The sequence below is a fragment of the Schistocerca serialis genome, chromosome 5, assembly GCF_023864345.2.
Source record: "Schistocerca serialis cubense isolate TAMUIC-IGC-003099 chromosome 5, iqSchSeri2.2, whole genome shotgun sequence".
NCBI lineage: Eukaryota > Metazoa > Arthropoda > Insecta > Orthoptera > Acrididae > Schistocerca > Schistocerca serialis.
The window spans coordinates 356,092,249-356,108,423 of NC_064642.1; the positions used below are offsets into that span (position 1 = coordinate 356,092,249).

The window sequence follows — 16,175 nt, forward strand, 5'->3', positions numbered from 1 at the left end:
ATCATTTCGATAAAATAATCGCTCCAATGATCTATGGAACGCGTAACTAACCAAGGAAAGTCCTCACAGTTGGGAATTCTTCGGGCAGCTCTCAGCTACAAAGTGCTGCTGGAAAAAATATAAAAACGATAGCCGTCAACATAGCTCCGTTTTCTCGATATGGCACTGCAAGGACAGTTCACATTATTTCATTTACAATTGCAGATTGGAATAAATAATCACTACACATATGGGAAGGAGGAGACAGACAGAGGGGGGCGGGAGGGGGGAGGGCTGAGGATGATATGATTATGGAGCGCGAGAGGATAAGATGGGCAGAGACAGGAGAGATGGACAGATAGAGGTGAGGAGGACATAGACAGAAAGACGGCGGAGGGTGTGGTGGACAAAGAGACGGGGGTGAAGGAGATGGACAGAAACGTGGCACACGTATTAAGTGGAAACCACACCTCAGTAGTAGGAATGACCTCAATGTCGGAAACCGCTTCGGAAAGTTTTCAATTGTGCAGCGATATCGACTACAAAATCAAAACGATATCCGTGTACATAGCACCAACAACGTTCAGGCGTTTCCACAGAAACTGCAACAGAGTGGCAACAACACTGAGACGTTTCCACAGAGACGTTCACATGTTCGACTCACCTGGCGTCGCGAGACAGCGACACCTTGCACGCTGCTTATTCGGATCCATTGTACGCCGCAGCGACAGCAGTATTACGTCTAAGGTAATAACAAACGGATAAACTTCGTTAATTTGTTTCGACAAACCAATAGCAATGTCGTTCATGCCACATGGTTCCACGTTGTACACAGTACAGTACTGCCAGGTACAAGATACAACATACAAGTCCATTGGCCATCGACATAGCTCCAGCAATGCTGAAGCGTTGCCATTGAGACGTGCAAAATTGGCGTCACTTAGTAGGAGGACGCAGACGCGTGTAGAAACTGCGGTCTGGAGTACATGGCAATGACGTTTTCTCGATATGGCATCGCAAAGATAATTCACATTATTTCATTAACAGCTACAGACTGGAATAAATAAACACTCTACATTTCCCGCGCGGAGGGACAGGAGAGGAAGAGGTGTACATAGAGAGGAGAAAGGAAAAGATGTGTGTAATATATATGCCGAAAATTTACGCGGGCGAAGCCGCGGGGTAAAGACTATTTTTCTCAATAAATTTGTATGTTATTATGCACTCAAAAGTTACGTTGTTCACGGGACGTTCTTTACATCCCGTCTCGTGACCGTTACCGATACCCACCCCACATCCTATTCCATAGAACTTCCATCAAACTACCTTATCTCTTTCAATTTCTTCCGCAATAAACGTTTCCAGGAGCCCACAATACTATCATCCTCACAGAATTCAGGAATACGCGCATACCAACGCCTCATCAAGCGCCACTTCATCGGTTTCAGTATTATCAGTGTAATGTCATGCATTTTCTGGTTTTTTATTCAAAGGCTGGCAACATGGTCCCTGCCGGTCTTCCCCCTCACTGGAGCATGTAATTAATAGAAAAATAAAAAATATTTGCAGCGTACAAAACTCTAATAAACAAAAATGATATGCAATCGACGCAGAAAAATTCAGACAAAAAGCTAAATAATCTGCTTCAATACTAGGTCAAAACTTATCATTAGTCATCTCATTTCATTCGCTTATTACAGTATTTCGCATTCTGATGCTTAGGTCACTACTGCTAAAATATTGCGGCAGCTTCTTTGTATGCAAAATCCATCCTTCTTTCTTATCGAGTGAATTTACTGGTGAATATTTCATAGTAACGTGCATTCTTTCAGCAGAAGTGCAGCTCTTCCTAGGGACTCAAGTGAGAAGCCTGAAACGTGTTCTTGATCCTAGGAGGGCTTTAGAAGTTTCTCCATCTTACAGGAGAAAATTAACCCTTTGCATGATTCATTCGCAACTACTAATTGCAATTACTGCTTCATAATGATCTATATCCAAGTTTCTGCTTCTCCATGATTACTTTATCTGATGATGGTATTTTTTCATGAATTCTGCAAATAGATAAATTACATTGATTTGGAATTTTAGTTCGTCAAAATCGAAGCTGCCTTTGGGAATATGTTAGATTTACAAAGTATGAATAGCAGTTTCAACTGGGTTGGAAAAAAAATAAAAAATAAAAATAAAACCGGCCCATAAAATATTTCACGCATTTTAAGATAGGCAACCCAATTTACATCATACTCGTGTGATGTAAGTTACGTTGCTCATTTTAAGGTGCGTGAAATATTTTCTGGACTGGTTCCATTTTACCCAAAAATAGTTCAAATGGCTCTGAGCACTATGGGACTCAACTGCTGTGGTCATAAGTCCCCTAGAACTTAGAACTACTTAAACCTAACTAACCTAAGTACATCACACACATCCATGCCCGAGGCAGGATTCGAACCTGCGACCGTAGCGGTCACGCGGTTCCAGACTGAAGCGCCTTTAACCGCACGGCCACACCGGCCGGCCCCATTTTACCCACCCGATATTTGTAGAACATAGGTGACCTAAAAGTGACATGAAATATGTGTGGCAGAAATGGTTAAATCATCACTCCATTTGACAAATGTGCAGTCAATTACTTGCTTGTAAAAAGGGAACAGGTTAGGACTACAGATGTAATTTTCTGAACCACAGTTGCGTTTTACAAAACTGTCATCAAAATCGTGAAAAGTGAACCTTTTAAATTTAAATCTCACTGTTTCCATGGCTGTAATATTTGCGTTCTTGTTTCCTGAATTTTCCTATATACAATATTGGATAGTGTTTACCCGCCAGGTTAACCGAGAGCGCTAATGTGCTGCTTCCTGTACTCGGGTAGGCGCGCCAGTCCCGGACCGAATCCGCCCGGCGGATTAAAGACGAGGGCCAGTGTGTCGGCCAGCCTGGATGTGGTTTTTAGGCGGTTTTCCACATCCCACTAGGTGAATACCGGTCTGGTCCCCACGTCCCGCCTCAGTTACATGACTCGTAGACATCTGAACACATTCACACTATTTCATGGGTTACACTAGACGCAGACAGCTGGGGTACACTAATTCCGTCCCAAGGGGTTTGGGGTGGCGGCAGGTAGGGCATCTGCCACCCCCCCCCCCCCCTTAACATTAACCTTGCCAGATCCGTTCCCAACCATGCCGATCCTGTGAAACTGCAGGGTAAAGGCTCAAGCGAAAGAAGAAAGAAATAAAGAAGAAGACAATATGGAATAATGCATTTGTGAAAATATACTTTTTTCTTTTTAATCCCATAAACTTGCAACGGGCTATAATACAGTAACAATTAACAAGCGTTGAGATGAACTATGCAGTTATTCTCACCTCTGCTTTATATGGACCAACAGCGGCTCACTACATAGTGGAGCACATTCTGCCGTCGTCATCGAAGCTAACTACAACACTTCTACTCTTGGGTGGTTCTGAGGCTCTGAGCTGGAAAACACCCCTCATGTGTTCTCTACTGAGGCTTCCTGTGCCCTGCCCTACTAGCAGCTCGCCTGATATTTGGCTGAAAGGTCTCTGACTCCAACAGCCTGCTCTCTTGTTAGAGGTGCGGTATGAAAAATTATAATATTAATAATAATAATAGTGATTCATGAATTTATTCATTAAATTTCAAGTGAATGAACAGATAAAATTTTTTTCTGTTAAATTGGACTTATAAAGAGCTGCATAATAACATTAAAGAACAAAATAATTAGAGATAATTAATAAAAATTTTCAAGAGTTTATCAAGTTATCGCTGTTCACGTTAAGAAGTCTCACTGTAAGTGATCCTCACGTGCGATGCTGGATCATGAGTTCTGTTGTATTGATTTCAGTTTTACCCGAGCTGTACACGTTGTGTATAAAAGTAACATTTGACATTGTGCATGTTATATGTAAATGTTGACGTGCACGTGGTGTAAATTTTATACGTGTTCCAAAATTGTTTCATAAATCACGACATTATATTGAATGATAAGGCGTTTTACTTAGACCTAAGAAAAATTGTAATTGCGTGTATGTTGGGAATTACCTGGATTCAAAAATTTTAGTTGTTGGTTTTATTCTACCGTAACGAATGTAACTGTTACCTCGTAAACTTCTCAAGGTTATTGTCATACCATATTCCTACACGAAATACCTTAAGTAATTATACAGCATCCACAGTCATGAACATAGAAATTGAAAACAGAATTTTATGCATTACGTCCAAACTTCCCAAGAATTCTCTTGTTAAATCTGAATCTGGCATCTGCCTCCCCAACGACTGTACAGTATTTATGTAACCACTGTACCTAATGTCTACCTTCGGACAGGCTCTCGTTTATACCGGGAACTGACCCACTGACATAGCCATTCGCGTAGTCATACAATGTCAGACGCTTTCGTTCGTTTACGCGCATTACTTAACATTTATTTACAATCTTTAATGTTGATAGTCTGTTACTCATCTTTTGCTAACGATAATATATTAATGAGTGTATGTCATACCTATGTGCAACTAAATAACTACAATTTATTGTTTTTCCAGATGCATTTGCTCTTAATTTATTACCATATTTTCAATGAACTGCCGCACACAATATTTTTTTGCTTAATTGCATAGTGAAACTTCCTGGCAGATTAAAACTGTGTGCCTTTCGCGGGCGAAGGTCCCGAGTTCGAGTCTCGGTCGGGCACACAGTTTTAATCTGCCAGGAAGTTTCATATCAGCGCACACTCCGCTGCAGAGTGAAAATCTCATTCTGGTAATTGCATAGTATTTAACACACGTATTCTTCCATACTACAAACTGGCAAACTCTTGCTCAGTACATATGTACTGCACATGCATGAACTGTTTGTAGCTTACAAATATGAACTGAGCAAGAAAGCAACGAGGCCAGAACTGATTGTAACTTATAAATACGGACGCAGAATATGTAAGTTAAAAATAAAAACATGTACAGATCTCAGGCCACTGAAGATATCTCAATAAATTAAGGTGAAATAAGTCTAAACAAAACCTAAATCACCTTCATTCCAGTTCACAGAACTGAGTTAACCTAAATCCATGAGTATATTACATTTGTTTGTATTTAGAGTCAGCCGCTAATCTTTGCACAAGGCACTGATTATCTGCAAGTATCTCTACACTCCGTAACGTACTTCTAAGGCTCACTGTGGGACTATGGGATAATTAAGAAAGATGGGAATTGGAGCGTTTGGCATGAGGTGCTATAGAACAGTGTTGAAAATTAGACAGGCTGATGAGATAGTAATTGAGAACGTCCTCCACAGAAACGCGAAGAATGGAGCATATGGAAAACACTGAATAGGAAGATGGGTCATATTTTAAGACATTAGGCAATAACTTCTATGGTACTATAGGGAATTGCGGAAGGTAAACAAATAATTGAAGACGTATGGTGGAAGCGCTACACTGAGATGAAAAGGTAACAGGTTGACACAAGAGAGGATTTCATAGTGGGACGCATCAAACGGCTCACAAGGGTGACCACACAAAAAAAAAAAAAAAAAATTTAAAAAATAAAATAAAAATAAATAAATAAAAATATTCATCTCCCTGAGACGTCTGCGAAAACTTAATAGTGCCAAAGCCGTCCACCAAGTAATACATGAGGTATATCGTGAACAGCAGCGACCCTATCACATCTCCTTAAAGTAAGACGGATACAAGCTTTGCTGCTTACGATGTCATCCCACTTAAAACGATATACAAAGTTCTGTCTTCTAGAGTCTGCAAACTAGTTGCATAGCTGTTCCAACGTTTAGTACTCTGTTTACCAGGTGACGATATGCAGTTCCTTTGATAGGTTTCTGGAAGTAAAAAAAATACGGAATCAGTTGAACTCCATTATTTACTGCAGTTTGGGCCTCATGAACGAGCAAAAAAACTGACTTTCGCATACTCGGCACTTATGAAAACTATGGTGATCCCTACATTGGGAGTTCTGTCGTCTCCAGAGAACTCACGTTCTATAATTCTACAAGTAATCGAACGCCAGTGAGTTAGTTATATAGGTCTGAATGTCGGCCTTGCAACCATTCTTACAGATTGAAAAAACTTGCGTCTTTTTTCAGTCACGTGGCATGCTCTGTTGTTTCAGCGACCTATGGGAAATTTATCTTACACGAAGTCCAGTTTCTCTGCGTATGCAATTCACAATATAGCGGGCATCCCATCAGGTTCTGTGGCTCTTCTTCTGTCGAGTGATTTTTTCAATTCCGCTCTGAGTTACTTCTATTCTAGCATCTGTACGATGGTCAGTCGTAGTAAGTACACTGTGATCGTCTTCAGTGATAGCTACGAAGGGCATAATTTAGTATTTCTGTCTTCATCACCTTCCGTTTCGGTAATGTTATTGTCAACGAACACATGGGTAGAGGACTTCGTTTCACGAAATGATTTTACGTAGAATTAAAAGCTTCCGGATTTTTTGGTAACTCATGAGGTGAATTCTTGCTTTCGAATTCAGTGGACGGTTCTTGTTTATCTATCTTTACGACAGCTGCTGGTTTAAAGACTGATCGCACTTGTACTGCTGGCTGTACTTTATGCGGATGAGCACCCGCTCATCATACCTACTAATGTGTCTGCCTAGACTCCAACCAGAATGTGAACTATTGTTGGTTTCACGCCGCTATGTATTGCCGAGTTCGGTTTCAGAAGGCCACTATGCCCATTGACGCTGTTTTGTTTTTCCGCGCTCGCAATGACACTCCCTGAACGCGAATTCCCGTAGCGTTTTCCAAGCCTAGTAGATGTGATGGCCGGCGAAATTAAAATAAATTGACTGCTGTACCCCAAGTGTTATTTAAATTGAAACCTCTATCACCGTCAAGTTTTCTGTCATCTTTATTTTGATAAAAATATATAGAAAAATAACAAGGGACGGCGGCATCAATTTAAATAAAGTTCTGGGTCTGGAACTCAACTTATCATAATCTCGCCGGCCATCTCATCCACCAGAGTTGGAAAACGCGGAGAGAATTTTCGTTCACGGGATATCAGTGCGTTCTCGGAAAAACAAAAGAGCGTAGTGGGTGTCGGAAATCGAACTCAGCAATAAACAGCGGTGCGACATCAACAATAATTCACAGTCTGGTTGGAATCCATGCACCAAGTACGCATAACAGCAAAACTTGCAGCACCGTAAGAAGACGGCTGTGTTGGTGGTAGAAATATTGTGCATAAAATGGAAATAGCAGCTCGGTTGAACATCTGGAAGCACTCCATTAATCAGTCGCACCGAGATGGCCTGAGATGACCACATGTGTGTTTCCTGTCGATGGATTTGGTCAAGTAACAACTGGCCTGACGGGAAACGCGGCCGCTGACGCTGCTGCGAAGGCTGCAGTCCTCGTACCTCGGCCCGGTAATTCTGCCATTCTCTCCGATGACCTCGGTGTTGCCCTCCGTCAGCAGGTGGTATCGCTTTAGCATCATCACTGGTCTTCCTTTCATGGGGACAAGCTCCAGAGAATTACACTACTGGACATTAAAATTGCTACACCAAGATGAAATGCAGATGATAAACGGATATTCATTGGACAAATATATTATACTAGAACTGACAAGTGATTACATTTTCACGCAATTTGGGTGCATAGATCTTGAGAAATCAGTACCCCGAACAACCACCTCTGGCCGTAATAACGGCTTTGATACGCCTGGGCATTGAGTCAAACAGAGCTTGGATGACGTGTACATGTACAGCTGCCCATGCAGCTTCAACACCATACCACAGTTCATCAAGAGTAGTGACTGGCGTATTGTGAGAACCAGTCGCTCGGCCACCATTGACCAGACGTTTTCAATTGGTGGGAGATCTGGAGAATGTGCTGGCCAGGGCAGCAGTAGAACATTTTCTGTATCCAGAAAAGCCTGTACTGGACCTGCAACATGCGGTCGTGCATTATCCTGCTGAAATGTAGGGTTTCGCAGGGATCGAATGGATGGTAGAGCCATGGGTCGTAACACATCTGAAATGTAACGTCCACTGTTCAAAGTGCCGTCAATGCGAAGAAGAGGTGATACGCCAGTATGGCGATGACGAATACACGTTTCCAATGTGCGTTCACCGCGATGTCGCCAAACACGGATGCGACAATCATGATGCTGTAAACAGAACCTGGATTCATCCGAAAAAATGACGTTTTGCTATTTGTGCACCCAGGTTCGTCGTCGAGTACACCATCGCAGGCGTTCCTGTCTGTGATGCAGCGTCAAGGATAACCGCAACCGTGGTCTCCGAGCTGATAGTCCATGCTGCTGCAAACGTCGTCGAACTGTTCGTGCAGATGGTTGTTGTCTTGCAAATGCCCCCATCTGTTGGCTCAGGCATCGAGACGTGGCTGCACGATCCGTTACACTGGTTACAGCCATGTGGATAAGATGCCTGTCATCTCGACTGCTAGTGGTACGAGGCCGTTGGGATCCAGCACGGTGTTCCGTATTACCCTCCTGAACCCACCGATTCCATATTCTGCTAACAGTCATTGGATCTTGGCCAACGCGAGCAGCAATGTCGCGATACGATAAACCGCAATCGCGATAGAATACATTCCGACCTTTATAAAAGTCAGAAACGTGAAGGTATGCATTCCTCCTCCTTACACGAGGCATCACAACAACGTTTCACCAGGCAACGCCAGTCAACTGCTGTTTGTGTATGAGAAATAGGTTGTAAACTTTCCTCATGTCAGCACGTTGTAGGTGTCGCCACTGGCGCCAAACTTGTGTGAGTGCTCTGAAAAGCTAATCATTTGCATATCACAGCATCTTCTTCCTGTCGGTTAAACTTCGCGTCTGTAGCACGTCATCTTCGTGATGTAGCAATTTTAATGGCCAGTAGTGTAAATCTCCCGCAGCGGCTTGGTCGCGCTTCTCTCGGCCCTCTCGCCGCGAGGAGGTCATTTCAGCTCGGCTGCTTATTGGTCACTGTCTTTTCAGCCATCGCCATTTGTTAAATGGTGATCCGCCATGATCCCCCACCACTTTGCGCTCATCCCCGGTCCGCCACTTCCTGACGGAATTCCTCTTTTTAACAACTACGTTTTGATTTATGTTTGCCGTCTGAGTGATCGGCCGCTTTAGTTAAAGACGCGCGGACTGTCGACAGCGTTTTACTTTTTATCCGTCGTAGCAATATGGTGAAGGACATTTAATCTTTAGTTCAAGACCACCATTGTCTTTATGGTATATTTTATGACTCTTTCTCCAAGAAAAAGTCCCTGTTTTTAGTTGTCTTTCCTTCCGCGAATTGGTCGTAATCTTTAGTCGCTTTCAACTCCTTTTTCGTCTTCGTTTTCTACGGTTCTGACATGGGCGCTTATGACATTAGTTGTTTTTGCGCCCTAAAACAAAACAAATCAATTACCAAATTTGCTTCCCTGCACTTCCAGTAATATAGCTAGAATTCAGAATGAATATTACCACAGCCACCGAGAACATCGTACGAGTTTTACTTGTTAATGTTTGACAACAACGTCATTACGAGATGGACGTCTGACTTATTATGTTTGTAGCTCACATCGACAGCATCCTAGGTCAGTGCAACTTGAAATTTACCTCTTGAGGTGGTGATAAGGTGATGTATTTCAGTCATCTTTGAATGAGAATGTACTCTTATGAAATCGTCCGATAATTTGTATTGACTATACCGATGACAAATAACTTCCACAATCTGAAAACTAGTGTCTAAGAAACAGCAGACATCTTCTGTGATTTTTTAAGGACATGGACACTCGGAGAAGCGGAAAAACATAAAATAACAGCCTTCGAGATGTCTTGCTACCGCAGAATGTTCAAGATTTCCTAGGTGGAAAAGATATCAAACGAAGAGGTGCTCCATAGAGTGAAGGAATGGAGCCTTGTTTCCTGAAGCTCATCATGGTATCATCAAAAATATCGTTGAAGGAACAGTGGGAGGGAAGAATAAAAGAAGCAGATCGAAACTAGAATACATCGAGCAGATCATGAAGGATATCAGATGCGCCACCTATACCGTTGTCAAAGGGAAAACCGAAGACAGAAGTGGATGGCGAGCTGCTGCTAACCAACGTGATGGTTGGAGACCGAAGAATAAGAATAATAAGAAGAGTCTGGTGCTTCGGTGTTAACATTTGTACACCGTTTTACGGCGGTGTGCGAGCGGCCTACCTTGTCCTGCCAGTGCTTGTTCTGGAGGCACTTGTGGTAGCGCATGCTGCTGAACGTGACGCTTGTGTAGAGCGGCACCCACAAGGCCGGCATCAGCCGCTGCAGCACCAGGTCCACCCGCTTGCGGATCAGGAACGACGAGCGCGTCACCAGGTCCCGCATCTGTAACCACACAGGCGCGCCGCGTCAGCGGCCTTAATGGCGCTTGCTCTGCGTCGTCTTTGTCAAGTGCAGTTTCATTTGAAGGAATGAACATTAGACAGGAAAAGTAAGGACCGTACAACAACAAAAATGGAAAGAGTATGTACTTTGATGTCCAGTCGACGTTTTGCTCCTTAGTGACTAAACATAACACCACTTTATAACGAATTGATCGCGATCATCAGGATGATCTAAAGTGGAATGGCCTGAATTGTTTTAAGAAAATCACCTTTTCCTTTTGGAGTTTTTCATAACACCGTCCGCTTTCGTAGTTCAGTGGTCAGCGAGTTCGGCTGCTCTCTTGAAGGTGTAGACGTGCAAAATAATTTCTGCACAATAGGTGTTGACTGTCATTCTTTCAGTACAATACACAGTTACCTTCGTCTGATGTCAGACATGCAGATCGTCCGCGAGGTTGTCACAAAAACTGTTTTGTGTCCAAGTAATCTGCATTCGCTTCCTTAATAAGGCGACACATCATGTAGGGCATTTTCTACGTTTAAACGACACTCATGTAGAGATTCCTTTTTTCCTTTCATTTTTTAATTAGACTTCTGCCTCGTTCGGTGTGACCCGTCACGATTTCCTCACTCTGACTTTGCTAGTCTCTGCTTTATATTCTCGTCGCTTCATCTGTCATTCGTTATTCTGTCTGTAATGTAATTGAATTCCTTCACTTAGTCTCCTACATCGTCCCTAATTTTAATCTTAAGATTATCACTAATCTCATTTCTGCTACTTTTCATTACTTTCGTCCTTCTTGGGTTTAATCTCAATCCACATTTTATGGACAGCAGACTGTTCATTCCATTCAGTACATCCAGTAATTCTTCCTCACTTCCACCGAGGATGGCAATGTCATAATCGAATCTTATCATGCATATCACTTCATCCCAAACTCCGTTACTTTTCATTCTGTGTACAGGCTGAACAATTGGGAAGAAAGGCTGCATCCCAACCTTACGCTCTTTTCAATACGAGTATTTGTCCCCTGGTCTTCTATTTTTATTCTTCCACCTTGCTTCTTTGAAGTTACCTTCCTTGTACTTGTACTATATCTGCGCCTTACAATCCAATATCTGATTTTTGAATCTCTGTCTCATGTCGTAATCCAGCTAGTATCTTTCCGTGCATTTATGCTAATTACAGATGTACCGCTTATGAGTCTTGGAAAGTTTATTTGCTTTTAGTAGCTGAAATTTATTTCAGGATCGAGAACTCTTTCTCCTCCCCCATTTACGCTATGGATCGCGAATTCTTCCTAAACTATGGCTTCTATTACTTTTGCAACTACAGTATTCCAATGCCCCATGGTTATTAGATGTCCTCATACACTCCCTCTGTATTTTCATACTATGCTTGTGACGTTCGCATGTAAACCTGAACTGTTATTGCTGGCGTTGGGTTGTTGACATTTACGATGAGAGTAACTGTGTCACAGATCTCTTCTCAGTTATTCGGAATTAATTTGCTGAATGCGAAGCGCTTGTCGGCAGCTGTATCGGGACTCGAACCCGGATTTCCTGCTTATCCCGATCAGTCGCCTCAACCACGTCGGCTATTCTTGCAAGCTCCCTGAGCCGACCGAGACGCCGGCCATTGTGGCTGAGCGGTTCTAGGCGCTTCAGTCTGGAGCCGCGTGACCGCTACGGACGCAGGCTCGAATCCTGCCTCGGGCATGGATGTGTGTGATGTCCTTAGGTTAGTTAGATTTAGGTGGTTCTAAGCTCTAGGGGACTGATGACCTCAGATGTTAAGTCCCATAGTGCTCAGAGCCATTTGAACCAACCGACCCAGACGTCCATATGAAAACTGTCTACATCTTTATAAGGTAGTCCATTCAATTCATCACCTAATCATTACTTGAATTCCCGCAACAGGGAGAACGAGAAAACGAAGAATCGAGACTAATGCTGTTATCGTTGTATGGCCAACTGTACTTTGAATACAATTTGAGTCTTACTGGTTGCTTATTTTATATCTTGTCTTCCTGTTCATGACGAATCCCACGCCTGTTGCACCGTTTTTGGCTGTTGTTGATATTACCCAACATTCGCCTGGCCAGAAATCATTCTCTTATTTCCATTTCATTTCACTGAGATCTGAGATGTCACACTCTGACTCAGAATATTACCTTTTCATTAGTTTTTCAATATTTTTCTCATGGATATCCCTCCCCTCCCCCTCCCAGGCAGTCCTCTCCCGGAGATGTAAAGTACATCACAATAAACTTTTAATGTAACACGTTGTGACTACAATGACATTCCTGTGACCTGCGATTACTGATAGTAAAAACAAAGGACTTATCTCTGTCGTCAGTTGAGAGACACAGTTCACGTTATACTAACACTTACTTGTCGAGGAAATCAACGACTTGTTCCATGTTGGCGTCTAAATAGATGTAATGATTATTTTTCAATACATTCACTCAAAATATCAGCGTTAATAAATGCTTTTAAGATTCGTGACGACGTGGAACCTCATTCACTTTGTGTCGACCTTGGCTGCAAACGTTAGATATGAAGGAGAGTGGATTTTACCTCGATGTAGTTGTACATGGCGAGGTCGACGATGGCGTGGGCGTCTGGACTGCGCAGGCGCGAGAACTCGAACAGCGCCTCGGCCTGACCTTTGGAGGCGAGCAGCTCGTCCAGCAGCAGGCAGTCCTCGAAGCCCTGCACAACAGGTTCCAAGCAGCTGTGAGGAAGGTTAGTGTTTAGCATGTCATCAGCGACGAGGCCACTGAAGACACAGCACAACCTCGGAACGGCGGAGAATGGGAAAGGAAGCTGGCCGTGCTCCTTCAAAGGAATCATGTCGACATTTGCCGAAAGCGACCTAGCGAAATCTAGGCCTGAATGTCCGGAAGGGGATTTGAACCGCCGGCCTCCCGAATACAAGTCCAGTGTGTGACCTCTCCGTCATCTCGTTCGGTTGAATAGTCGGCCCACTGCGAACCAGCCACGGGTTAGACGTAAACAGCATTAAGGGACGATATGAGATATGATCAAGAAGCAACGCGAGGTTTTTAATTTCGCGAGCGTCTGATCTAAAAAAAAGTTTTTTTTGTTTGCCTTGTTGATACACGTGTTCCAGATATATGTTTAAATTTTCAGTTGCTTTGAATATTTATTTTATTGTTGCCAGTCGAAAGGGTTATACGAGTTTTCGAGTGCTCGGCATTTCGGAAAAGATGTATCCAAGAATTTTCATTAAATTTTGCTTGAAAAATGGAATAAAGGGCAGCACTGCATTCTAAATGTTTACAGTGCCTTTTGGCGAATCTACTATGAGTAAGGCAAGAGTTTACAAGTGTTATAAACGTTTATGACGACAATGTAGAAGAAGCAAAGAAAATGGTTCTGGAAAATCGCCTAATCACCATCACAGAGGCTGTTGATGATGTCTGCATATCCTGTGGCTCATGACAAGCAAATTTTATTCGGAAGTTCTGGACATGAAGCGTGTAACAGCAAAGTTTGTTCCGAAATTGTCGAATTTCGACTAAAAACGACGTCGCGTAGACATCACCCAGTAATTGTTGAATAAAGTCGACAACGATCGTGAACTTGTATAGAAGGTTGTAACAGGTAATGAAACATGGGTATACGGGTATGACGTTGAAACCCAAGCCCAGAGGAAACTGCCTGAAGAGATAAGCCCGAAAAAAATTCAACAAGTTCGATCACATGTGAAGGTCCTCCTAACTGTTTTCTTCGATTTCAATGGGATAGTGGATCGTGAGTTCCTACCTTATTGTCGTACGCCCAATAAGGGATACCACCTGGAAGGTAAGCGTCGTTTGTGAGAAGCAATCTGAAGAAAACGATTACAATTGTGGCAAAACAACTCATGGAGATTGCATCACGATGATGCTCCCGCTCATATCTCAACGCTTGTTCGTGAGCTTTTGGCAAAAAACCAAAACCATAATGGTGCGTCAGCCATCGTATTCGCCAGATAGGACCTGCTGCGTCTTCTTTGTAGTCTCGAGGCTGAGGAGAACTATAAAAGGATGTCGTTTTGCCAACATTGATGAGATAAAAACAGAATCGCTGAAGGAGGTGTACGCCATAACGAAAAGTGAGTTCCAGAAGTGCTTCCAAGATTGCGAAAAGCGCTAGCGCAAATGTATTATCTCTGATGGGGAGAGCTTTGAAGGGAATAAAGTTGATGTTGATGAATAAACACAGATTATTTAAGAAAAAAAAGCATTCCAGTTGCTTTTAGATCACAGTTCGTATGAACTCTGGGCATAGACACCTGATAGACTACAAGCAGACAGTTTACCACCTGATAGTCTTGTTTCTGGTGATTTGGTGCTGCACTCAATCTGCCTGTCTGTCTTTTGCGTGTACAGAAATGTAGAAATTAGAAGTCTGGAGGCGGACAACCACACAGCAAAGTAAGCGAAATTGAAAAAGTGAAGTCATGACCAGGTAAGACTGCTTTTGGCCGAAAATGAGATTTTACCATCATTGCATAACTTGAAAACTGCTCGACCGTATTGTGGAAGATTGACACATGTCCATGGGAACAATCAAGAATGACATAGGGAATGGACTTGTCGACGTCGGCTGTTTGGGGCAAGAACCAGACATGTCCCGAAATTGTCTTGACATTGCACCAAACAGCAGTCAGATTCTGGCATGTGAAAGGAGTAGAACGTAACGCAGTTATTTCTCCAGTGTCATTTCTGAGTATAGGAGGCCACACAAAAAAATTTAGGTTTTTATTGAATTTACTTTATCTAGCAACTTCCGTTGCTGGGCTTTCGGTAAGTGAAAGTCAGTGTATTTTAATGGAAAGTTTATTGTATGCTGTCTCTGCTCGTTATAATACAGTTTTGATACGTTTTATTAGTATTTGTCACATGCAATTGTAGTGACAAATGGCAATGATGGTAATTGAAAGAAAACGGTCGGTACTGTTCATTCCTGTTACCTTCTGTCTGGTTGCTAGTCGCACAACATGTCTGAACATGACAGCGATTTAAGTGCTTCAGAGAGTGAGTATAAAATCGATACGAGCACTTCTAGTTATGAAACAAGTGTCCCAAAATCTCCTAAGAAGCGGTTGCAAAAGATAAGTAAGACCTACCGTGGTTTAATAGCCGTGGTAAACTGCTACGCAAAAAAAGAGAGCTTCAACACAATTCAACAAAAGTCTATATCTAGCTGACAGCAAAACACTGAACGAAGTGAAAGTGAGCGTAAGGAGAGCAATAAGAGTGGCGCTCAATGACTTTCAAAATGAAATTTTGTCAGCCGACCTGAGTAAAAGCCAAAAGCGGTTTTCGTCTTACATAAAATCAGTAAACGGTTCGAAATCCTCTATTCATTCACTCAATGACCAAACGGGCACACAATCGGAAGATAACAGAGAAAAGGGCTAAATAATAAATTCTGTCTTCCGAAATTGTTTCATCGCGGAAGATCGCAATACGGTCCCTCCTTTCAATCATCGTACGAACGTCGAATTAGGACATATTGAGAATAGAAAAATAGCTGCAATCGCTTAGTAGTGGAAAGGCATCAGGATCAGATGAGATATCTGTAAGAGTCTACAAAGATTATGTGAAAGAACTTGCTCCCCTTCTAGCAGCAGTTTATCGTAGATCGCTGGAGCAAGGAATGGTAATTGGCGACCGGAAAATAGCGCAGGTCATCCCCGTTTTCAAGAAGGGCCGTAGGACAGATGCACATGACTGCTGGCCTATGTCATTCACGTCAGTCTCTTGTAACATTATGGAACATGTTTTATGGTCAAGAATTATGACGTTTTTGGAGAACGAAAATTCCC

At 42.6% G+C, this 16,175-nt stretch overlaps 1 protein-coding gene across 1 annotated transcript in view; it reads right to left on the reverse strand.

Moving 5' to 3' along the window:
- LOC126482344 (kynurenine 3-monooxygenase-like) overlaps positions 1-16,175 on the reverse strand; it is a 182,800-nt gene that overhangs the window by 11,518 nt on the left and 155,107 nt on the right. Inside the window, exons 9-10 of the mRNA XM_050106425.1 lie at positions 12,914-13,048; positions 10,173-10,334 (exon numbers count right to left, since the gene is read on the reverse strand). Of these exons, the coding sequence (XP_049962382.1) occupies positions 10,173-10,334; positions 12,914-13,048 (297 nt within the window). The remainder of the gene's footprint in view (positions 1-10,172; positions 10,335-12,913; positions 13,049-16,175) is intronic.